This window comes from Egretta garzetta, unplaced genomic scaffold (genome assembly GCF_000687185.1).
Source record: "Egretta garzetta isolate BGI_Z169 unplaced genomic scaffold, ASM68718v1 scaffold708, whole genome shotgun sequence".
NCBI classification, from domain to species: Eukaryota; Metazoa; Chordata; class Aves; order Pelecaniformes; family Ardeidae; genus Egretta; species Egretta garzetta.
This window is the reverse complement of record NW_009260485.1, coordinates 112,963-140,097: the sequence shown is the minus strand read 5'-3', so window position 1 is coordinate 140,097 and position 27,135 is coordinate 112,963. Positions and strand designations below refer to the sequence as shown.

The 27,135-nt window shown below is 36.5% G+C and overlaps 1 protein-coding gene across 1 annotated transcript in view; it reads right to left on the bottom strand.

Annotated features, from left to right (window-relative positions):
* The window catches only part of GALNTL6 (polypeptide N-acetylgalactosaminyltransferase like 6), a gene marked incomplete at its 5' end in the record, with an annotated part of 319,890 nt that overhangs the window by 265,509 nt on the left and 27,246 nt on the right, over positions 1 to 27,135 (bottom strand). The window contains 2 exons of the mRNA XM_009644200.2: positions 9,269 to 9,435; positions 26,999 to 27,131. Coding sequence (XP_009642495.1) covers positions 9,269 to 9,435; positions 26,999 to 27,131 — 300 coding nt within the window. The remainder of the gene's footprint in view (positions 1 to 9,268; positions 9,436 to 26,998; positions 27,132 to 27,135) is intronic.

The following is a 27,135-nucleotide window of genomic DNA, read 5'->3' as shown; positions in this document are numbered from 1 at the left end:
TCACTCTGGGTTCCAGGATGTTACATTAAGCAGAGGTGAAGCCACCACAAGTTCTTTAGGCAGTAGAAAACAGCTATCTTTACCTTTGTATAATTACTTGACTGCACCAATAGGTTTCCCAGCTGCTAAGGCTATGTGTTTCAGGTATAACTGTTCGGCTATAAACCTAATAGGTGTGTGGATTCACACCTACTTTCTTACACATTATGTCTATGTAAGTTAGGTCTAGTATTGAAAATACCTGCCAACAACAAGGTTAAAGAGAACACAATTTGACAAGAGTTTTCAAGATAGCACTGTTAGCTCTCTCAAGTTTACAGATTTCAAATACCTAGGGTGTCAGCATCTACATTTAGGATGACTTCCGGATGATACCGATTCACTTGCAAGTCTTCTTTCTAGGTATATGTGTCTACTGCAAGAATCATACTGTAATTGACAGGGTCACCGAGCAGCCATGTTACTAACAGCTCGTTAATCCTTCCCAGGTTAGGAGGCAAAAATTGGTCTGGTCTAACAGATGCAGTATTGCCTCATTTTCAGCAGCCTCTCTTCTGTCCATGGTGTATCACAAGGACAAATCACAATCACAGAGACAAGAACGGTAAACATCGAGAGTGCTCTTCTGTGGAAAGACAATTCAGTACTTAATCCTTCACAGAAGGCCCATTTTACATCGCAGGCACAGATTGCTCCTTGCAAGCCACTTCGAGGTTCCTCAGTCTCTGGTTACTTTAAAAGATGGCAAGAACCAGCCTAGCACTTTTGACTGATTGGCAACTTACGTCAGTGAACCACTCCCTACTGATATAACAATGCTTTTCACCAGAAACTTCTTTGGCAGAGCTGCATTCTGGGTAAACCTAGGATGGGGGTGGGGTGGAATAATAAAATTCCATTTGCAAAAGCATACACTTGTTTAATCACCGTTTTCATTATGGGTCCACATCATCACTCAGTTTTTTCTTAGTTTAAAAAAAGGATGACCATTTCAAATATTTCAGAACTAAACAGACACTTCAGCATGTCCAGAGAAGGGCAACAAAGCTGGTGAAAGGTCTAGAGCACAAGTCTGGTGAGGAGCATCTGAGGGAACTGGGGTTGTTTAGCCTAGTTTAGTTGTTAGGCTCAGGGGAGACCTTATCATACTCTACAACTGCCTGAAAGGAGGTTGTAGTGAGGTGGGTGTTGGTCTCTTCTCCCAAGTAACAACTGATAGGATGAGAGGAAACAGCCTCAAGTTGCCCCAAGGGAGGTTTAGATTGGATACTAGGAAAAATTTCTTCACCCAAATGGTTGTCAAGCATTGGAACAGGCTGCCCAGGGAAGTGGTTGAGTCCCCATCCCTGGAGGTATTTAAAAGATGGGTAGACGAGGTGCTTAGGGACATGGTTTAATGGTGGAATGGCAGTATTAGGTTAACAGTTGGACTTGATGATCTTAAAGGTATTTTCCAAACTAAATGATTCTAGGAAATCAAGTACCAAGACTTAGCCAAAGACTTTTATTAGCATTTATTTTCTTATTACCTGACATTTCTTTTTATTAACAATACCCAGCAGTTTACTTGAGAAAGTTATAACACCATACTTGGATTTTGTGGTTGGTATAGGAATAACATTGGTTGTCTCTCAAAGCTCTTGCCAATGTGATACACGAAGTATAGCGATGAAAAAGATAACACAATTCCTCAGGCCTTCTATTAAAATAAGTGTGCTTCAAATTCAATATTCACCACTTAGTTTTATTTTCATTCTCAACTGTTTCAATATGAAGCAGATCTCTAGTCTGTACCAAATGGCTACTGTTCTCCAGAGGACTGTTGTATATTGAAGTCAGCTTGACTTAAGTGCACTGGTGTAAATATTGATGTACCCATACTACAGCACTAACAAATTGTTTCCATCTGTAATGCTAAAACTGAATTAGCCTTAATTTTTCAACTGAATGATGTCAGTTTTGTACTTAGTCAAGGCAACAGACTTCTGTGTACCTTTATCCCACTCCTTTTTATCTCTAAACACTTGTTCAGTCTATCCTAGTGTACAGCAGGTGATTTCTGAAGTTTTTCCTACTGTATAAACATGGAACATCTTATGTAGATAGCAGAAAGTTACAACAGCATAGCTCTCCTGTGATAGATATTTATCCTGTACAACATAATGCCAGAGACACAGTTAAGCTAGCAACAGTTCTGAAAGCAGTCTAGTCTCATAAGCACATCGTTTCTCCCCAGCTCATTAACTTTACTCAGCAGCAGTTAGGCACTTGCAACCTCACTTGGAACCCCCATTTTTAGGATAGTAATACCCGTAGAAGCAGGGATGCTCCTCCTTCCGCCCTTCTCCTCCCACTACTTTTTTTTTATGTTGTGCCACAGAAGGGGTATTCTAATCACATAAGCAATACTCAATACGCTCAACGTCCTGTATCATCGCAGCATGGAGAACAAAACAACCAAAATAAACCCCCTTGCCATCAAATACAAACCCAGTGATTTGTCACAAAATATCACCATAAAATTACTTGCACAGAATTATTTTGCTATATTTATAAAAGCTTGTTTCTCAGCTTTCTGAGAAGCTGTAGACAGTCACGCAGCTGCTAACTTGCCAACAAGAGCAATCATAGTTCTCAGCCCCTCCGTTCACCACCACTGCTGCCTCCACACATAACACTGATGGCAGCTAGGGCTCCTCTCCCACTTCCAGTATGTCTTGTCCAGGTTCTACCTTCTGTTCATACCAAGCACTTTTTAGTTATGGCCTTTCCATTCAAAGGAAAAGGCACGTCACAGCACGTTTTCCTGGCTGCAGCTGGCTTGGCCATACACAGCACCAGGAGGCAATCCCCGACACCTTCCCATTAACAATTAATAATGTCCCATTCCTTGAAGAGTGCTAATGAGCTGTGTCTATGTACTCCTTTGGATGCATTCAGCGTGGAAGTTGCTGGAAGTGTTCTGTTTGGTGCCCCAATTCCCACAGGCATACGCTTCTTTGAAGGGATGGGTGTTTAGTTTTTAGAGGTGGGCAGACACCTGAATTCAAAAGTATAGCCTCTGATATCAAAGTGGAGATTTATTGATATTTGCGCAAAACAAATCATGTGTGTAACTTTAAAGAGCTCAGCTTAAAAGAAAAGTCATTGAGCAATTATATACCATCTTGAAAAAACAGGCTCCTAAACTTAAAGAAAGGGACAGACTTAAAAGAATTTTCTTTGGTAGAGGTTGACTTTCACAATATTGAAAAAGAAAATCAGAGGAGGATGTTGTAAGTGTTGTATATTTTGACAACAATGGCAATTTTTGGAGAAGTGAATGTTCACCGTATCAGAGAATTGCAGTCTGTAGCAGAGGTTTCCTATGACAAGAAAGTCATTCATAGAATATAACCTTCACTTTCATTTAATCAGAAAAGTTATATCCAGCCATGATCTGAAGCCAAGCACCCATAAATTGGAATCACAAGTGACATGTTACATAAACTAGCTGTCTGCAAGTAAAATCTGGGGAATTTCATCTTCATGCAATAAATAGCATGTATTTCTTGAGTGGGAAGTTGTGCAACCTGATACTTTGATAGAGCTGCTTTGCTTTTAGCACAAACTCCCTTACCTTACTGTTATTGTATGATATCACAAATATCATTTACAGAACCACAGGTCAAAAGATTAAATTTAAATACAAAAAAATTTAGAATGTAAAAATAAAATAAAATCAGACAGACAACTTCCATAGGGCCAAAAAGTGTTTGGCAGACTATTAGGGTAACTGGGCCATGGATCAGATCTTTCTTAATGTTCACACAAAACAAAGTGCATCACTGCCACTGAATGTCACCGACCAACTAAACTGCACCCTGCTCAAGTAGTCACAGATTGCTTCTGCAGCCTGACCTGCACATTATTAATCTGGGCTATTCACACAACAGAGATCTGTCGCAAAGCACATGGTATCTGATATGGGACTGTATGATACTCTCAAGATCAAATGAGTAGTGGTGCAGAAATCAGAGCTAAGCAAGAGGACAGAGGTAGAATTATATAATAAGTGATGAGATTAGAAGGGACTGGCTCATCAACGTGAATGAAAACTTCCCAGTTTGTAATTTTCCACCAGAACACCAGTTCATTGGAAGAGACAGAAACTAGTTCTGTCCTGCAAGAAGCTGTTGGCTGCTAAGTTTTCCAGTTTTTCTTCCTTGGCAAATCTGATCAATTTTTTGCCAACTAAAAACCTGCCTGATAACTGTTGCTGTTAATAAACTCATTGCTGGCTGTGGCATTGGTTATTTTTTCTTATAATAGATGCTATACCAGTTAGAGAACTATGGGGTAAAGTAAAAATACTTGGTAAATCAATTTTACATGCATGGGCATATGCTGTGTTAGTAACAGTTCACAGGCCTGACTATGCTAATAAAGTCATTAAAACACAAAAGGAATAAAGGTTGATGTACAAACCTATCATGTGTTGGCAAACTACATAAATTGTTTAACTACTTAATTCTGCCAATCTATGTCACCCCAAAGTTTTAAAGCATTAATTAGAATTTTTCCTTTTCCTTTGTAAATGCAAGCTGTTCCATAACAGAATCAGTGAAAGCTTGCTTGCTTTTTGATTTTGTCCTTTCCTCCTGTCCTGGTTTCTGCTGGGACAGAGTTAATTTCCTTCCTAGTAGCTGGTATGGTGCTGTGTGTATTGGATTTAGTACTAGAAGAATATTGATAGCAACAACTAAAACATCAGTGTGTTAAGTAGTGCTTAGACTGGCCAAGGACTTCTCAGCTCTGCCAGGTGCATGAGAAGCTGGGAGGGGACACAGCCAGGACAGCTGACTCAAACTGGCCAAAGGACTATTCGATGGCATTTGTCTTCCCAAGTAACCATTACACGTGATGGAGCCCTGCTTTCCTGGAGATGGCTGAGCACCTGCGTGCCCATGGGAAGTGGTGAATTAATTCCTTGCATGCATGGCTTTTGCTTTACTTATTAAACTGTCTTTATCTCAACCCACGAGTTTTCTCACTTTTACTCTTCTGATTCTCTCCCCCATCCCATTGTGGGGGGAATGAGCGAGCAGCTGTGTGGTGCCTAGTTGCCAGCCGGGGTTAAACCATGACACCTCCAAAAGTGTTGCCTATATTCTGCTTCTTCCCATGTTTTCAGAGATCTGTCTGCTAACAGACCATAACTTCAGAGCAAAACTATGACAACAATAAACACTTCATTGGCAAAATTTAACCTGCAAAAAGCTTCCCCCCCCCATTTCAAAACCCCCTCACACACACAAAACCCTGCCAGAAAAAAGCCACTTTCCACAAGGATCATTCTCCCAGAAACCAGACTCACAGTACCAGAGCTGCGCACAGAGCCACTGCAGAGATACCCGACACAGAGGTATATTGGTACCTCCAACATAAAGGTGTTAATTTTCCATGGCAGATGACACTGAAACAGATACATCTAATTTACACACAGTTTGGAATACAGGGCTTTCATGTATCAGCTATTGGAACTGCAACCTAAAATCCATCACTAAGTCAGAAATATTCTGCATACCTTAGTATGAAAAGGTATGTATATTATCAAACTTCTGTAAAAAAGCTATGGTACTTGGACCTAGAACCGAGTTCTTCAGTGGAAGACTCTAGTGAAGAACTGACTGCTAAATCAGTTGGGAAGAGTAAAAACATTCTTAAACTTAAGTGTCTGCCAGCACACAGCTTAGCCAGCTCTCTTATCAATAGCTTTCTAATGGAAACTAAGCGGAAGTCAAATACTTGCCTCTCTTTTATAGAGCTTGTAAAGTGACAATGTATTTATTTTATGTGTGGTAAAACTCCTGTAAATTCTAGATTCAGTTCCCTTTCATCTTACCAGTACACCACCATTTGGCCATTTGTGTTTACAATGTAAATCAAAAACGTTATTTTTGCTGAAACAAAGTTTTACTAATTTAATCCATTTTCTTCTTCCCATTCCCTCATCATTTTTAAGTACATAAACTCTCTAGAAATTATATGAATAAAGAGATTTGGCAACTTTGGGTACCTATATTTAAATCTACATTTCCATCTGACTGTACAGATGACTTTTTATATTCATGTGGTTTTTTTATATTAAATTTGTTCATAGCCAAATATTGTACTTCCAAATTTCATAACATTTCCTTACCTCCCTCTTAATACCAAGTCTCTAGTCTGCATTATATTGATATTTAAAAAGGTGCAGCTGTCCTTTTACTTTTATAACATCTAAATGTCATAATTTATGGGGAATATTATGCATGAACTATCTAAAGTTTTTGGGTTGATCACAAAAGCCAAAAGAAGTGAATATGAATAAAAACAAAGGGACACAAGTAATTTTGTAGACAAACCAGCCAACTGCTGGGTACCTAGCTGTGCACTAAAGCATTTTCATCATCTGTTATCAAAAGTTGTTTATGTGCATTTCAGTATTTATATTTGCATTAGTTAAGAAAACAACAAAGCTCCAGCATTTTTATCCATCTTTACACCACTTTCAAGCTTCTACTTTTTCTTATCTACTCTAACAAGGACTGGCTTCTTGTAACAACTTCTTAGACTTCTGTAAAAAGGAAAAGGTTGATTGGTAGAATACCCTGGAAACATTTGTCATTTAATCACTATTTTTAAAATAAAAGTGCTATTGAAATATCCCATTCTCACTTTCAACTATCTACAAATGATGTTTAGGTTCCTACCAAGAAACTCTATAATACAAACTTGTGGAACAAGTACAGCATACACAGTATCAGTTAAATAGTATATAACTGATTTCACAAAAGGAAGTAATAGACATTTGTCAGCTATTTGACATATGAAGCTTCATGGAGAAATTATACAATGAGAAAAAGGCATACAGATTTATCAGTAATCATTATACTGCTTTAACACTGCAGTAGACTTTGCTTGCAATGATTGTATCAGTTTTGACAACAACTGAACATACTTACATTTAATTTTTGACCTAATCTGTCTTTGGTGTCTTTCACACTGCTTTACTGCTCTCATCAGTCTAGGAAAAAGCAACTAAAGGGTAAAGGACTAACAGTAAAAATGGCATCTATTCAATCACTTTTTAAAAAAAGATTATTTTATGAACTAGGAGGGGAGGGGGATATATAGTCAGCCAGCATTTTTTCAACATAAAATAACCCAACTGTATTACATGTGGCCACTTCATGAAGAAGAAAAAAGGGCACAAGAAAACACGATATAGCCTCAGCTAAGAACAGTTTAGAAGATCACAAATACAAAATGAAACCTGCTTCAGATGCACCAAAATGATTCACCTGACTTGAAATTCAATGTGACTGAATTCAGAGTAGAGATGCCAGCACATTTTTCTTGCATGCTTGCTCCTCTCAAAACATACAGTACCAAATATGCTACCAAATATACTCAAGTGCAAAACTAGCAACCATTCAAAAATGCATTTCTAATCTTTATTTTAATAATACCAAAAAACAGGTAAGTAAGTCTTCCTAATGGTACAACAGTTCCAGGCCCAGCTCCATACAAGTTTTAGTAGGCTTCTTTCAGATTTTCAAACCAGACACTTATGTTAAGCATTTCCATGCTATATGAACCACTTCTTCCAGCTGAAAACTGTTCCACTGAAAAGTTAGATAGGTTTATAGAACTGGAAATGAAGAATATTCAGGAGATTTTTCTAGTGTTATAGGAATTAATATTACAGGCAATATTTACTCTCAAAATACTTTCAGCCAGCAGCAGAAGCTAAGTTAGGGCTGGCAAGAAAGAGCAGCAGAAGTTACAATATTCCCCATTTACTGGCAATAATTCTTTTTCTAATAACTGGGAAGTAGATAAGATCTCTAAAACATAAACACATTTAAAAGTATATCAACAATAGTCAGTACAATCTTCATCTAAGAAATGCTGTAGTATCACCATATTGAGCAAGCACAGCCTCCATAGCTGCTCTCTCAGTATAAGAAGCATTTTTACTTGTCAGACACCTCATAAAACCAACTTACAGACTTTCCTGTAATTTGTTTACTACTACGAAATTGGTAGACTGCAGAAAAATTGCTGTGCTGCTTTACACTTCTTGTTTTGGAAACTTTCAACCATAGTCTAGTTTCTAGAAACATAGACTAGCCAGACCTGTAGTCACTTTACAACTTCACTTAAATTACATTACAGATAGAGAAGCAGTTCATCAAAGGACATATTGCAACTAAACCAGCAGATATGAGAAGGTAAGATAGATATGTGCAGCATTAATCTTTCTAACCCCTGAAATATCAAGTTAAAAAAATCTTACACAAATGATTCCACTGCAGCAGTCTAGTAAATATTCCTCACAACTGTTGGTCTGAAATCTACGCCTGTAAGTTCCTAGCTGAGACAAAAGTTTTACCTAAGACATTAGCAAAGAGCACAATTTTCTTTTTCACTGTCTATCAATCTACTCAGAACAAGGCTCACATATACACTAGCAACTGATGTTTCAACAGAAACAACCAAAAAAACATCCAAATGCTAAAAAAAAAAAAAAAAGTCAAAGCTCTTCATGCTTGAAGTCCTGAGAAGGTGTACAGGAACTTGAAAGAAAAACTATTTCCCAGTTCCATATCATTGTTATGGATGATTTTTACCTAAGAAATCGTTCAAATTCATTGAAGGAACTTTAAAGCATTCATTTCTTGTATTGCATTCAAGAAGTAATGATGGCAAACATCATTAAGTGATTGCAGTTTTCTTAATTTTCTATATACAGATGATATAAACTTTAACTATTCTAAAGCAGTTTTTTTACATTCCATCCAAAAGACACTAATTTCTCTGTATGGCTACTTTGTACAAATAGATGAAGCTGTCTAACTCAATAAAATCCCAGGATTAAAATCTAATGAGTTGCATCCAAAATGGGCAAAGTTAATAGGTTTTCTGAGTAAGAGTGAAGCCTAAGGAAAAGATGCTGAAACACGAAAATTTGCAGTATTTCAGAAAGAATATATTCAAAATACTATATTAATAAAGGCCAACGAACAGTTCAAAGTTTCTTCCATTTGACATGTATTTCAGTATACGTGCAAAGTAAAACAAGAGCCACTTATACACATTTATTCCATCTATCAGTCAAGCAGTACTTCAAGGTAAGCAGTCTGGCAGGCACGATCCCCTCACTTTTTGTTTCCCTTTAGTTTCTATACGGACCACACTGCATTATTAATTGCAAGTTAAAATAAAACAAGTTGGGCCTTACCTCTGTCACTGAAGTCATCCACAAGAATGATTTCTGCTACCAGGCTGTCTGGAGTGCGGTTGATAATACTGTGTATTGTTCGCAAGAGTGAAGTCCAGCCTTCGTTATGAAATGGGATAATTATGCTAGTATTGGGTAGCTTTTCCAAGTACACCTTGTGCTTACAGCTGGAGAGAGAAGAAAATAACTGCATAAGCATACTGAAAAGTCCGAGTTGGCAAATACTGCCATTCATTTTGGCCATTCAAGCATCATGGTTTCTGGCATAAAATCCAACAGTGTAATCAAGCAGTGCTTTTATGTGACAGTAACTAGTTCATTTAAAATATTTATATTGCTTACAACATAGAATACATTGGAACAATGACAAAATTTAAGTACACTGGCTGAAATTAGATTCTTTTCCTTCACTGGAAACTTTCTCCTGCAAAATGACAGAGGGCATACAATCTACAATATTATTTCTAGAAAACAAATCCTCTTACCAGAAAGAATTCTGAAACATAATATGAAGCAAAAGAAAATCTGAAATGATTTTTTTTTTTAACACATAGCAGACAAAATTCATAAAAGCAGTCCACTATACAGAGACAAATGCTAGAAAGCAATTCAGTGTCATTATCCTGATGGGCTCACAGTATACAAAACAACAACATCCACAAATATAAGTCCAGATTCACATCTAGATATCCAAAATGATTGCTGCTGTTAAACATAGAGATGAAACAACATATGATTCTGAAGAAGCAAACAGTTACAAGCAAGAAAATATAATCAACCTTTCATTTTTGAAAGGAAAGTACTGCACCTTCAGCATCTTAATTGAACAGCATGTAATATCGGTGCTTAACCTTACTATTTTTAATATTGACTTCCTTACATATTTGAGAAAAAAAACATTCTTTAAAAATAAATAATGGGTTTGTAATTCAGTTTCTCCTAATAGCTGAGAATATTTCATGTGTAATGTTCAGGTTACTGAAACTGATAGGATCTCATCTTTCAGGTTTTGTTGAAAAAGTGGGAAAAGGGATATATTCCTCTGTTGCTAACACGGCATGGCATTTTCACCTCTGGGGACAAAGTAACTGAATGATTTCTCATTTCCCAAGAGAAAGTTGCGAAAGTTGCACCCTGAGAAAGGTATCCCTACAAGCAGAAACACATCAGCTTTGCAATAAACAAACAAAAGCAACAACAAAAAAAAAAAATAAAAAAAAAAGGAAAAGAGTTTAGAAGTAGCAGGTCTAGGTATAAAAAAAAGTACAGATATCTTTGCTGCTTCTCAGAAAGAGTAGCTATGCATATCAAACACTGCTGTAGGCTATAATGTTGATTTACATATATTTGTAACTTAGTTTGCATTTCCACTTTATAAATGTCACTTAGAAATCAATATTTACCGATTTATTGTACAGCTACCACACTGAAGAAGTGTTCCAAAGAAATAATAAAAACTCATAGCTCCTAGAGTTGTGTTTGCACAATATTAACTGTTACGTAGTTGTGAATAAAAAAAAAAAAAAAAAAAAAAATCATCAAGTTTTTGGATGTTTTCCCAAACAAGATTCAAATTTGTAATTCAGACTTTTCTTCCCAAAACCCAGAGACAATGAATTTAATGACAAGCCATTTGCAAAAATAATACTTTTTGAAACTTTTTAATAAGCTGGATTGCTGGTAGAACTGGAAAAAGGACAGTTGCTTTGCAAGAATGTGAAGTTTGGAGAAAACCATGCTCATTACCTAGTGACAGAAAAGGATACGTATTCTACCATTTGGGAGGAAAAAAAAATCCACTGCAGCAACAGAATTAAGTAAAAACTTTTTTTTAGAGGTAGGAAGTAGTACAACAAAGGAAGTCCATTATTAATATGTAGCTGTTTCAGCTGGAAAATTAAGAATACCACCAACCAAACCCTCCACCTACTGTTGCCAGATGTTTGCAGACAGAGATGCTTCTTGGACTAGAACAAACGCAACTACTATACATGCATGTTATTCTTATGCTATTCCCAAAAGCAACATTTTTCCTTTAGCATTTTTAACTCCAAGTAAGCATGATTTTAAAACTAGTAAGTTCTCCATCTCCATAAAACCCCAAGCCAACAAACAAAAGCAAAAAATACCACACAAAACCAAGCAAAAGAACCCTCCACCATGTCAGACAATAACTTCTAAAGGGTAAGGGGGAAAAAAAATAATACCCAAAACATCCAAATACATCAGAGTGTTGTTTCTTTTTAAAAATGTCTCCCCTCATGTATAACAATATACCTTTTGAAAGAGGTTTGCTGAAATTTGTATATTTGCATGGTCAATATTGTAACCTTAAGTGTATACATATGCGGAAGGTCATTGGATTTAGATATTCACATTGATGGTTTCAGAGTAATTGCATATTCTAAGTGATGAGGAGGAGAAGTGGCATTGATGGCCCTAGTTTTAAACTACTGCATTCTTCCTACAGAACAGATTGCTCTATTAACCCTAAAAGAGAGCTATGCTTAGAAGACTGAAGAGGAAAACACCTTACATTTTCTTAACATGTCTCCATCATTCCACTTTGACCTTTAATCCTCATTTATTCTTACTTTGAAAGTCATTGCAAAAGTACTTGGCAACACATGAATTGATTTCTATTAAGCACCACAAACCACCAAAATGCCCTTTCCTACTTTTCTCAAAAAAAGCTGGTCATGTTCTCAAATTCATGGAAATGAAACCTTAAGTTTCATCATACTATTGAGATAGTCTGTCAGTTTTCATGGAGGTGGTCTAGTTACCTTTCTTCAGCTCATTTTTAGCCCCTTGACCTCCAGCATGAGACCCTAACTGTAATAGAAGTTCATTATGTTTTAGAAGGCGTAACACCAAAATTTGTAGTTTTATTCGGCATTATCTATAGCAGAGTATAGCTGGGTCTGTGCTGTGATGGGCTGCAGGACAGATCTGATGGATACCTGTAATGCTTAGGAAAGGCCCATAAATTTCAATAAAGATGAAGTTAGACATCCATTGTGAGACAATGGATTTCCCAAGAGAATAATCATATATGCGTGGAGCATTTGTTCAGTCTATCAGTGTGGTTCTTTATATCCTGCATTTTAGAAGCAATGCCAAATGCCCTGGCTGCCAGAAGGCTACTTAGAAGCACAGACATTAAATCTTGTAAGCCATTGCTAGTCTTCAAATTACCAGCCAGGTCTTTCTGCCTAGAACAAAGAACCAGTTATCATATCACTAGGTCAGAGTGAATTCCACAGTCATAAAGTATTATTATATTTAAATTTATTAATGGTGCCTACAATATAGAATAAACCAGTCTAGACAGATGTATGATTCATGTATTAAGCAGAAAAGATAAGTTTTTCTATGCAAAATTAACTGACATACATAGATTTATCTTATTTAATAGTTTAAGATTTATGGATTTATGTCAACTCATCTGTGTTTTACTGATGAGAATGATGTTTAAAACAAAGAAGCATCAGCAAAGTTATCAAATAAGCTTCTAGAAAGATACTTTTACCATTAACTGCAACAATTTTGCCTAAGCATCAAAGATTTTTAGAGGTGTTCTTTCAACACTAGTTCATTATCAAAAATTCTGTAGAGTGCATTTGGAGAGGTGCTGACACAAAGTTTGATCATAGCTTCAAACTAACCTTGTTTTATTATTTATGCTGGTTCCAAGGTCCTGACATACCTCTTAATAAATAACTATTTTATTTTTCAGCCACTATAAAGTCATACTTTCAAGTCTACATGCTTTTCGCTCTCACCAAAGTAATCCTAACACAATAACAGTGTTTTAAGCATTCCTAAGCAAAAATACAGACCCTGATTTCAATATGTCTACTCTCTAAAATGAATTTGCTTAATAGCTTAACTACCCTGTGGAACGCATGTTTTGAAAGAGAGATTCTTGATTCACCAAAGAAATGAGAAATTATAATTCAAGAGGCTTTCATATTTCCTGAGGAATGCGACCTTACCAGGATTTATTAAAATAAAAAATAAAGCAAGGTTTACTGTAGCAAGGAAAAATGCTATGTATAAAAGACTACCATTACCATCCAATTTTAACAGTGTTTAAATGAGCACTAATATTCATTAGGTGAGACTTTTTGAGTTAAGTTATATATGTTAAATGAAACTGAACTGACTTTCTATAGAAATACTTCAAATACTGCTGAGAAAAATACAATTATTTTCCGAAGCTTCACATTTCAGTGGAAAATTCTGTCAAACTTGTATTGATTTAGAAAATGATAGTACTTGCATACATGAACTCCAGTTGTCAGCCTCCACCTGAAGACACTGCAACCTACTTGCACACTTTAAATGAACGTAGGCACCATGTGGACAGTGTTATTTGGGTAGTTTGAACGGCAGAATAAAGTGTCTAAAGATCACACTGACTTTCATTAAAACTTGGAATACTGGGAAATCCACAGAGGCCTGGAAATAAATCCTAAAAGCAATATTCAAAAAAGTTTAGTAGACTTAAGACAGACAGATAGGCAGTTCAGCCAGTTTCAGTCAGGTAAGGGTTTGCTCCAAGCTCTAACTCAACATAGGAAAGACTGTAACATAGTTGATGTCAATCAACATTAATTTATGCTATTCGTTTCATTACCAAATCCTAGTGCAACTGATAAAGGCAAATTTATTACTGTAGACCTTTAGTATCACACCATATTCTGATGAAGGAATTTAAAAAAGGGTGCAACTACAGGGTCTTTCAAAATTTTCTTTTCAAATTTTTAATACTATTTTAATATTATTATTTGCTATTTTTAGTTTTTTTCCATCAGGAAAGGATTTTGCCCCAATGGTATTTTCATCTGGATTAACTTTTAAAATAACTTGTTAGAATTTTGCAGTAACAAGATTGATTTGAATGGTAAATGAGGACAGGTCATTTGACTCTGATAACTCGGTTCTGTATATGTTGTAAAATGGCTTGTTTGAATGAAATGTATGTTAGTGTAAACATGCACAAAGTCTGAGAGGAAAAATTTCCCATGAAATTTGATAATTTTGCCTATGGGATTGAGGGCAGAAAACTAAATCAGTCTACCTGAAATTAGTACAGCAGCTTTGATCACAATCATTTCTATGAAGGTGTTCTCACTAATCAGTTCTGGCTATGTATGTATACTGAACATCATGCCCATACTGGTAAGAGGGTAAATATTTAAGGATCCTAAGAGCACAGTATTTGACTAGTCTTCCACTGTTTTCATTATGTTTTTTCTTCACTTTCATCCTTACCTCCATACCTGTAATTCCTCAGATAACCAAACATCTCACAAAACTTAATGTTTCAGGTAGCATTCATTCACTTTGCTCAGAAACACATCAAGTTGTACTTGAAGTACAGCTCCAATGCTTGGCAAGTGACCATTTACAGAACTGGAGGCTTAGTTGTTCTGTGTTTGCTGCTGTCTTCCCTAAAGTATTCTGAGAGATCCTGATCAGTCTTCTTAGCTCACACACATGCTCGTATCTCTAGGTATATGCCATGCTACACCATCAGTATCTGGTGCAGAGGAACAGCAGGCACCTGCACACCCTGTGGCACATCCGAACCAAACAGACGCAGGCCTCCAATCTTCTCCAGAGGGTGGATTTGGGATTATTCCTAGCTTCACTGACTGCTAGACTAGAGTGGTGAATTCAAGCAGCTTGCCCATTTCACAGTCAGGACGGGAATCCAGCAATATATGGGAATGTATTCTCTCTTGTTCTTATACCACGCAGTCTCATCACATGCATGTAAGATGCCAACTCTTGTTGCAAGAGATTTAAAAGGCAGTGGCTTTCAGTGATCAGGACTATTCTGCCTATACTACTGATCTTAGTTAATCTCACAGAACCTCTTCCCAATACTTACTTTCTTGGAGGCAGGGACTCCATCTTACTACTGGCTTCAACAGTGATGTTTTAATTTTGGTTATGGTTTCTAGCTACTATGTAATTGTAGGAGTATTTGTATCAGATACGCATGCTGTACCGATATGCCTATTCTCTTTCTTCCTAACGAGTTTGAAAATATAACTAATATACAAGTTACTCCTAAGGATATCTCCTCCACCCCTAAACACAAACCCTCACAGAGTAACTGCTTGCACTCAGTCAGAAAAGATCACACAAAACAAGGGAAAAACCTAGCTTACCATTACTCCATATGGCAAGCTAGCTATTAAACCAAAATAATTTGCTTCTGTGGGATAATCCTATTGCATTCTGGTACTGTTGTAAAGGCAAACGGGGAAATAGAAGTCCATTGTGTTCTCTAGGTGGACTTTTTATTTTTTTAAGTTTAAAGAAAATCTAGTCCAAATTTGTGGTTTTTTAAACCATGCATTTGCCCTACACACTTAAAAAATGCAGAACTTTTCAGAGTTCACTCGAATAGTAACTAGACTTTTGGTTGTACTTTTCAAAATTAATAAGTGGCTGCCATCAAAGATGATTATTTTAATACTTTGGAAAGTGAGGTCATTTACTTCAGAAGGGCAGTATTCAAATGCCTGAATCAGCAAGCTGCAGGGGGGGAAAGGTGTGGAGAAACAGCTGTACATGTCTAGGACTTCTGGCAGTAATACTATTCAAGGGGGAGAAGAACCTGATGGTGGAAACTAGAAAAGCGCTCTCAATCACCATAAGCATTTTCTGCTTAACCTTAACAGAAAACTACAGAATGACCTTAATAAAGCGCTACAGATGCTTACCTAATGATGTGTTTTTTCTTGCATTTAAACATCCCATATTTAAGCGCACCACACCAGCACTTATTCGAGGAACAATGCTGAGTAATAGGTTCAATAGCTAAGGTTACGAGACTGACAATTTCTTATAATAAATACTAATAGATTTCTGCAAATTTCTTTATTTAATAAAACTTTTAAATTTCAGAATGATTTCTGTGTTAAGCTGGAAAGTGATATACAAATGTCTTGGTAGAAATACCTAGAAAAAAAAAACAACACCTATGATAAGCAATAGTCATCCTGCTAGGTAAGTAGATCACACCTGTATTTTCTTACTGAAGTTATTACATTAGTATTCAGAACAAAGGGATTTCAGAAGAGGAGAACACGCAAGGGGTGTTATGCATTTCCCTTGCACAAATTCTCAGAATTACAAAATAATATTAGCCATTTGGACTTTCCCAGAAAAGTATTTTATAGACACAAACACTTGTGTATGTATGCATGAAAAAGGGCAAATGATGAATTTGCTGATGAATCAGATACAATGATGTTTTCAAGATTACCATGAATCAAAAGTTAAGAACCTTGAATTACACTTTCACATGTTGCTATCCTTGATCAATCTTGTCCTTCTTACCATGATATTTCAGAACTTAATATCTGACACTTCTTATCAAAGAATATTACTACATCATTAAGTTTGTCCTTTAGAGACTTTCAGATGAGATTTTTAAAAACAGAAGACCTCTCTACCAGGGCATGAGCTGTTTCCAAATTAATTTTCAAAGCAGTGAGTATCTCTTCATTACCTCTGGTCAAAGAATCTCCTTCCTCTCTCCCTTCCGTTACTAGATATATTAATCAGCACTAATTATATGCATGATTCAAGTATGTCGTTTATTATTGTTTTCAAAAACTGAACTCTGAAAGCTGTACAATACCATTTATTGTACACATCTACCACAGAGTCACCAGAAAATGGCTACTATGAAATCAAAGTTCTTAACAAAAAGGTAAGGTAGAATTTATTTGTAAATAATTTATATAGTGAAAAATGTTAAATATACATAACTGACAAAGTGGAACTTTCTACCAGGTTTGTATTTGGCATGCTGTTCCTACACTTTGTTATCATAGCTGGGTATTTGGCTCCTGGAGTTCAAGGCTTCTTCATAAAAATGATACACTGTCACACCCTTTAACTCGCTTTAAAACACTCAATACTGATTTAGATAGTCCTTTCAGATACAGAATTCTTCTGCTGGGTTGAAACAAGAATCAAAACCGAGTTTCTGAATAAAACACAGTTTCAAAGTTGCAGGGAGACTTTTAGAAGGTTAAAAGAATAGTAAGAGGTTCCTTTATTCCTGAAATATTAACCTGCCTGAGGAAGAAAAAAAAAAGTCACAGAAACACCTGGAAGCTATTTGCAGCAGGCACTAATAAAATACAACTTGAAAAAGAGGACCACTCATAAAAAGAAAGATAGTGAAAAGGAGTTACAATTACACTTCTTTGTTATTCACAACTGAGAGTCCTAAGACTATTATGATTTCATTTTGTAGGTTAGCCTACTCTACCGGGCAGAAATAGAGCATCCTTTTACCTCAAGGTATAGGGACAGTTCTGTTTAATTCCCTGATGAGTTTATAAGCGGGGGGGGAAGTCCTAAAATATCATACTAGGTTAAGAAAAGATGCAGAACTGCAAAATTCTCCATCTTTACAGCTTCTCTGTTAACAGAAACACACAGAAATCTACTACCCCTGTAGAAGACCAAATGAAAGAAAATGGGCTTCTAAAATGACAAGAAAGGAGAGGAGGGCTGGCACCATTTCAGCTACTTTACAGCAAAAGCCGATTCATAAAAGCATCAATTTGTTTGACCCTGTGGATATAACAACAACAATATTTTATGCACATTAAGGGATCCCAATAGCAATGCCTTGGCCAGTTACCAGGTTTTGTGCCTTCTAGACACATCAACAGTGTTGTAAACTGCCCTTTCGGATAGGTAATAGCATAGGAGAAGTTAAATGTCTTGCAAACATCCCTTCGCTGCATTTAGGAAGCAAGGTAGCAGCCTACTATGGCAGTTACTGGATCATAAAAGTAGCCCACCTCCAATTTTGTCCTCTAACAGGAAGTGCCAGAGAAAGTTAGAGGCAAACCAGAAAGATTTTCAACTTTTTTTTTTTTTTTTTTCCTTTTTTTTCTCCACTGGCTCTTTTAGCTGAGCTGCTTTTTCAGATTTGACCTTTTCTTTCCCTTTATTAAAGGAACTACAGCACCCACTGGGCTCCTGACAAGCCCTCTACAAAGCTACCAGGACAAAATATTTTCCAGTGAAAATTTACATAGTAATTGTCTTAGCATGTCAAAGTATTCAATTTACAGCAACAAGCTTCAGTCACACTGTGTTTCTGTTCCAATCTAGCCTTGTCTGCTGAGCCTGATAAAGTAGTGATAACTAATAATTTCTGCTGCCATTTGACAAGGCTGTAAAATTAGCTTGGGCATGAGCCGATGGAGGGGAAAGTAATCTTTATTTTCACAGTGGCTCACAGATGGGAAGCAAGCAGGCATTACTGGGTATGGACCTCAGTAAATGTCACAGCACTTTTCCCTACTAGAACAAATAAACCTTCTCAAAAACAGTATTGCTTTTTTTCATTGGAAAAAAAAAAAGAGGAAGATCAAATTGTACAGTAGAAATAGTTTACGTTATTGCCGTTAAATGCAAACAACATGTCTTAGAAACTAAATAGGCAAAGTCTTGTGTTCCTTACATAGGTTTCTCCTCAGTATAGACTTCATCAGAGGTGATAGAGCTGAATTAGGTGCTTGTTATTTTATGTCACATTGCATCATTTTGGTCTGTCACAGACAATCTCTCCAACAGTACAGCACGTCTTTGAAGAAACCAACATCAGTGAGTTTGCCTCACTTCATCCTTCAAACTGAAGGGTTTCCCTACCCAATAGAAGAATGTAAGAGGCCTTATGACTTAAAGCACGTAGACTTATAGTCGTAGACTATACTTTGTCATAGACTTATGACAAAGCACATTTATGCTTGAAAAGCTTTGTTTTACAAAACAGCGAGGTATAAAACCATTATCATTCACGGAAAGACCTAATAAAAATAAAAAAAAATATTAAAAAACCCTCACTCTAACGTGCTTTAAGAAATTTACCTACTTACCCATATGTATTAAATCTAGGCTTGGAAAAAAAAAATTATGCACATAGTAATTTTATACCATCTCAAAATCCCTCACAAGCAAGCTTACATCAGCATCTTAGTACTATATTTCAGATTAAACCTTGCACTTTATTACTTATGAATTCCAAAATACCAGCAAGTAGCCCAATTTATATAATATATTCACATACACCCCTCGACCACTTTTTTTTTTTTGAGAGAAGACTACAGAAATATCAATGTACTCAAAATTCATTCATTCACACCAAGCACACTTATCTGATTGTCTCTTGAAAGTCAGGCAGACCTTAACATGATCAATAAAAAGCCTCTATTTTGAGTCTAGGTTCATTTTCCTGGCTGAAGGAGAAGAAACAGGATTAGAACCTCAGGGTTTTGTTATCTCAAAGTACATTTTAAGCACATTACTTCAGGAACAAACCAAGCTGTGACATTCAACTACCCTTTAACTTCTGTTTCAGAAACCCTAATTACCTTTTTACCACTTGCCCTTGCATTCCAAAGCCATCCTGCAGGCTTCTAGGAACCCTCTGGTATATCAGCCACTCATCCCAGTTTTGTGCCAGTCCTCAGGAACCTCTCCCAATTGTTATGATCATTCAAAGACAGTCCAGAGCGGCCTCAAAATGGTATCAGTTTAGCATTCATGGATACTTCCCATCAGGACCCATGCGCTTACTGTGCCCAGTTTTCCTAAGTATTTTAAGATACTCCTTCTGTGATCTACCTACACCTCTCCTCCACTCCCTTTCACAGCAATATGTGACTAGGCTCACACCTCTCTCTCAACGTCATCTCCCATACACAATATATAAGATTAAAGAATGGACAAGATATAGACACTGGCCAGACCTAGTAATAACACCAAAATCTCAGCCAGTAGACATGGGAGCAAGTGCTGTGAGAGTGCTGCTGTCATATGTCATGGACCACAGGTGCCAGCATCATCAGTAAATTCTCATGCCTGCTACCACATCTTGTGGCCGGCACAGCCTTTGGAAAGTTGATATGAAGTTGTTCATAATCAAACCAGGCAAAACTGAAAGAAGTTGCTTTTTCGTTCCAGCCTTGCTGCACATTTGCTGTCCTTATTACACGAGGTATACCAGCTAATTCTGTTGCCAGTGACAATGTAACACTGGCACTTGCTGTATTTTGTTAATATTAAAGCTGAAATTTAATTTGCTTAGAAGTATCTGATCTGACACAAATTCATATTGGATACATGCTTAATTCTATGAAAATATGCTTGGAAAGGAAGCAAGAATGGATATATAAGAAAAAGGAAGGTATACTGAAACTTTTCATAAAACTATTAAATCGACAGCATGTAATATCACTTTCACCTGTGAACTGCAAAGGTACAGATCCCCAGAACAATCCACATTTCTTACAGTTTTTAATGAAGTTACATGTACTTTCCAATTTTAGCGTTGTATTATTTGAGAGTTAAATGTTCTGTCTTTAACCATTGCCAAATGCCAATAGACTTGGCTATCCCAGACAGATAGAATTGGCTGCAGGGTAAATATCCTTCAGCATTCCTGTCCCTATTAAGTTTGGATTTCACAGTTAGGTTTACTGCAGTTTGCTATTTTCTCAGCAGCGTGGGAGGCCTGACTGGATTCTAGATAACATGCAAGGCATCTAAACACAACTCGTATAAACAACTTATTTTTTTTTATCAAATTCTTTTCAGCAAACAGAAACAGACCCATCAGGCTTGGACTGTCCTCACTGGCCTATTAAACGCTGAAGACTGTTCTTCACCAACGGATGGAAAGGGATTCATCAATCTTCAGTCACATTTTAGCTGTTGCTGCCATTTAAAAAAAAAAAAAAACAAACAACAAAAAAACCCCAAAACCAAAAAACAACAAAAAAAGACTCACAAAGCACCCAGAAAGCACTTAGGAATTATTCCACGTTATTTGTTACTATCAATACCTATCATGCAGGGAAAGCGACAGCAGGGATGACAGAGACAGAAGGCCAGAAGTTTTCTTCAGTATAAAATATTCCTGATCCTGTGTTGAGGAGCTGCACTTTGAATGAGGTGCCCTGGAGCAATTGCAGAGAACAATCTGGTGAGGCCTGGAAATGGGGACATTGCCTATAATGTTTTTGACCGCATAACTTTCCACCTTCACTACGTTATTCAGTAACTGCACAACACACTTTGAAAAGCTATCGGAGTAATAACCTCCAGCTTTCTCACTACCCCATGAAAAGCACAATTTGAGTTTAACCAGTTGCTCTGTGGCCAGATAAGGTTAAGGTAATACTGGTAAACAGTGGTACAAAGCAATGAAGCATGTATATGCCTAAACACATTTCTTATTTCCCAAAGTGAATAAGAACTAGAGAGAAACCTTCTACCCTCCTAGTTTCTTTCAACATATAATCAAAAATTCAATATAAGATCAATCCAAACAACTAATTACTTCCATGAGTTTTATTAAATATTGTGAAGTTCAGCATACATAAATTAGATTAAATAATTTTTCATTTAGTGTCTTGAAGTAGGACAATCTAAGCCTGTGTTTAAGATCATAGAATGCTGAGGGAATTCATTAGAATCTATCCTGAAGTACTGGATTAAGGATGGATTGTTAAATTTTATTTTTTTTAAGCACAATATACATAGCTTAAACTGGAACAAATGCATTGTATTTATAAAAAGAAAGTAATTAAACACATTCAGTGCAATAACTGAAAATTTTTAGATGATTCAGATACGAACTACTGATTATATATGACTATATAACTGTAATATTTATATAATATATCCTTTTCCCATATTAGTCTAGTAATTCTAGTCTTTCTGCAGAGGTTACTAAAACATAACGAAGGATTACCAGTAACTCTGCAACTATCCCAAAGACACAAAAAAATACAGCCAAACAAAAACCAACACCCCCCCTCCCCCCCAAAGAAATCCCATCGCGTATTCATTTTAGCCTCTTTTAAAAACACAAGGGACACTGACCACACTGCATTCAAATTTTTTGGGAGAGAACAGTTCAGGCATTCTCCCAGCTTCTGCTTCTGGTAAGGAGGGAGAGTTTCAATTATGCAGAACAGCTAGAGTAATATTTGCTTTCTTTATTATTAAAAAGAAAGAACATTAGTGTTCAGGAAACAGAAGGTCTCAGAGCCTTTAGCTAAACACCCATGTTTCTTTGAATATGAAAACGTATTTCTTCTCAGGCCTGTGAAAAACTTAACATGTTAAAAAAAAAAAAAAAGCATAGTTCAGACTTCTGAAAAGGAATACTGCTTGGAGTGACAGTGAAGGGCCACCACCATGTCACGCAACAACAGCAAGACCAGCAGTCAACACTAGGAAACACTGACTCCGGCCCATACATGGTAAAAAAACCCCAAACATCACGAAAATCAGGTTGGGCATTTTTAATGTACAATATGAACATTAAGTATTCCAGTATGCAATCAATCTATCTGTACCCATGGAAACCTAAAAAGGAGATTTCTTGCAATAGATTATTCTGGCAAGCCAACAAGCTTTTGTGCCTCTGATCTGTGACTACACAAGTTATCAACAAATAATCTACAAATTGTAGATAAAAGTAGACCTGTTGTTGAAATCAAGCTACACAAACATGTCAAAACCATGGAAGATCTTAAATGATAATGCACGCAACTCTATTGGTATCAGGAATTAACTTGAATTCCTCTATTCAAGAACAAAAAGCTAAAAAATTGGATGCTCTAGTTACAAGGACTTAGGAGTTTGAAACAGGATATACCACAAAATTTACATTCACTGTTGAGACTAGATGATTGCAATCATTCCCCCAAGCCTCATTAAGATCACATTTTGAAAGCTATTCAAAATGGGAATCAGATCCAGTTTTGTTTGAACAAAACTTGTGTGAATGTCAGAATATTTAATAACTTTGAAAATATAAGAATTAATGGTAACTGCTATAATAAATAATTAGAATAACTAGTGTTTGTCTCTCTACAATAGAAAACAATACTGCCAGCATTTTTCCTAGCTCTTGTGGGTTTCTTGTATTCTGTATACAGAAAGTGGCATGGGGCAGGTTAAAAATAAACCAACAACAAAAACCAACACACAAAAAAACCACCACACTGTTCTTGCAGGTTTTGAAATGTATTTCATATTGGTACAGAACTTGTAACTCTTAAATAGTAATTCCATTGTCAGCTGTCTATACTACCCCCAAAACTCATAACATTGCCTTCCATTTTAGATGACCAGGAGTCTTATTTTCACTAAATCAGTCCCAAAATCCCAAAGAAATGAGATAACAATCCTGTTTCAGATTTTCCTTTGGAATTAAACAAAACATTAAAAAGTTGGTTTTGTTTGCTTGCATTTTTAAAACTTAAAGCCAGGGGGTGATTGCGGGCAAAGAACAGAGAATTGGCTACTGTAACGTGGAGAATGTGTCCACTGTGAGAAGATTTTTGCATCAGAGTGGGACAGAAACAAGACATCAAAGAGCACTCAGAAATGGAAAAATATATTCAAGTGTAGCTGTGAGAGACAGGAAAAAAAACTACGGGAGATATTAGAGGGATGCAATAGAAGCATATAAGGACACATGGAAGCTGTTAAGTCAGCCTTAAAATAGAAGTTAACCGTTTCATTTCTCAAGGGATTTTTACAAGCACACACATTTTAGTTTATTAAAAAAGGAAAGAAGCATCAGTTTGAATACATCTTGCTGAAGTGCTTTAAATATATCATACAAAGGAAGAAAACAAAAATAGTATTAAAAAATTGAAAAACCTCAATTTCTCAGAGCTCCATCATCTAAGCGTTAGTTTAGTTCCACCCATCCCCCTCCCAGAAGATGTATTTTGCAAATCCTGAGCCCAATTTCCAAAGACACCAAGACGGAGAAAGTTCATTTGGAATAAAAAGAGCAAGTTTTGATGACCTGCTATCTTTGCACACTTCCCAGAAAAACAATCATTTAGAAGTGAGACTCGAATTTTCTTTGGTCTAAAATTTTGGAATAAAATTTTTTTGATGAAGTGATTTCAGAGAAATGTAGAATCTACTATAGCTGCTCTTTCAATTGAAATAGGCTTTGATCCAAATTACAGGATTCACCACTTGGTTTTTGTTGTATTTCAAGGTTCATTTTGTGAATTTTCTCTACTAATGGCAATTAAACCATTCTACTTGGTTCTTTAAAATAAATCCTAGACAACATTTTCAGAAATGTTGCCTTCAGTACAGACAAGCCCCCGTGCAAATGGTATACACTAAATAGAGACAGAAGATCAAAAGTTCAAAGTCTACAGTGATAGTATCCCCCACAAACACGCAAAAAAGATGATTAAAAACTGAAGGGCAATCAGAAGCTCCACAAAGCAAAAGCCCTTTATAATACTCAGAATCTAACCAAACTAGATCTCGCCTGTTATACCTCACTTGAATTACCTACTCTAATTTTATTTCAATAAGAACACCCTTTTCTGGCATAGAAGTTATATAGTTTTCCAATGAGTTCCCCTGAAAGCAGCCTTATGAGGTACGAACTACTTCACATTTCTGAAGAGAGGACACATTTCCAAAAGGGAAGTGCAACGTGAGACTGGCCTGCATCTTATTTAACTTGCAGCAGCTGAGAAATGGGTTTGATTCTGGTAGTAGGTCAGAAAGCATTGTCAGACTGCTGTGTAACCTGGAAGTTCAAGCAACAGACTCGCTTCAAGGCATAGCCATCAGAATTATAGAGCTCAGCTTTGTCACCTTCATCAGTGTACTACTTAGTACGCAAATTTAGTGCAAAACCAGTAAATTAACTAACAGACTACTTGTGTTACATGTATTTAACATAAGGAAGGTTAGAAGGACATGACACAAGTCAGCTCACTCGGGACACTACCAAAACATCAACCTACAAGACTTCACTGAACACCACAGGAACCTAGCTGAATTACGCAGATACCCAAGGATTCAAGTTTCCCATACTCTTATGCCAAGGTGAAAGTCACTAAAGGATTCGTGCAGATGGAAGGGGGGCAGAGAAAGACTGATGTAGCACTGATTTGTTCCTAATATGTCACTTCTGACAACACATTGCTCACATTGCTTCTGGGGACATGCAAGGAAATGTCATTGACTGCGCGGACAGGAGCGGGTGAGAAATAAATTGCCAGAAGTCCAACTTACAAAAACACAAAGGCAGGATAAACGTGTCAGCTTCCTTTTGTATTCAGTTATTGTCCTCTGCAGTTTTGCTAATAGAGAAGGATGCTTGATGAGCATATTTATTATGTCAACAACATAATTTAACACAGCTTTGATGCTGTACAGCCGTACTTTAGAACTCAAACTTCTTGAACACATTCTTTCTGTAAATAATTTCAGGTAACTTGGCAAAGTAGAAGGCATACAAAGTAGCTAAAAGATACAGCTTATTAAAAATTATTTCTTTTGACCTAATTCTGTGCAAGGAATACTAATATATACAAATTAATAGATAAACAGTGTTTTCTCAAAACAATGAAACATGGCAATTAAATAGGAAACACCTCCAACAAAAGATTATTTTAAAATATTTTTTTTTGTTAATTCCTCCATTGTGAATTGTTTTTTAAAATCTTACTATGCAAACATTTATACACCATTCATTCTTTGAAAAGGACAGTTCCACATTTGATGGAACAAGACGTATTAGTTGTCATGATAGTTCTCTTTCCACCCACCAAGAACTTCTGTCAAGCTCTCAAGTTCTGTTCAGTTCCCAGAGGAATTTCAAACTAATTCATACTGCAAAATTGTATCAGTTAAGAAGGTAGTAGATGTCTTAACCTGAAACACTGTATAATAAAGAGGACTGTAACCAAAGGAAAATACAAACCTAGTCATGGAGACGATCAGTTTTGTTACACACCTGTACCTTTCCCCACACACTAGTTGCATAACACCCAATTAAAAGAGGGAAAACCACCATGTAAAGACACAAACCAAATCATCCCTCCTGTTAGAGCCTGAAGCCTAGAAAGGCATACATGCCCTTTCCTGTTACAGACGGAAAGCTTTACTCTTTGTATCAGGGAGCCAAAAATTACAGAACATGAAAGTTATGTTTGCTGAGAACTGCATGATCATTTTTTGCTCAGTGGGTATTTTACAGAATAATCTTTACCCTATTTCTCTTTAGGATATTACTGCTATCAAGGAACAATACAACCATTCAACCCCCCACCCCCCAATTCTGTGTGTGCATTTCATCATTGCTCATTCTACTTTTACTTAATTCTACACTACATAAATCAGCTGTAGCCTTAACACCTGATAAACTGTAGTTATTGGACTGCTTTCACTCCTTATGTAACAAAAGCAAAAGAAACATCATGGAAACACTGGTTCAAATTTTTAGGCAAATTTTATGCAACTTGTCACCCTGTCCCCCAGCCCAAAGATCTGCAGCTATTAACAAATGAGAACCTGAAAAACCATGCAAAACATTATTTATCACTACCTAAAAAATCACTATCCAGAAATGCCATGAAAATCATTCTGTAATTAAAAGAGACCTTCCATAGCCTTAATGTGTTACTAATAAGATGAGAGATCAGTTTAAAAGACAGATAGAGCAAACGATTTAATAACAGTGATAAATCTTCCATTTCTCATTTAATGAAATGATCACTTTTTGATATCTGAGGGTTCACGTTTGACCTTCTGGGAAAACAGATTATTTACAGAGATATAGAAAGAAAAAAAAAAAACCTTAAAATCAAACAGTCCAGGAAACAATTTACGTACTTAGGATGTCGGATGTCTGGCAGGGATCGCTCCAAAGCTATATTGTTGCTAACAAATATGTTGAAGCCATTTTCCCTATAAGCAGAATCATCATGGTCTTCCTCTGTAAGAGGGTACGGCTTTCCATGTTCACCTTT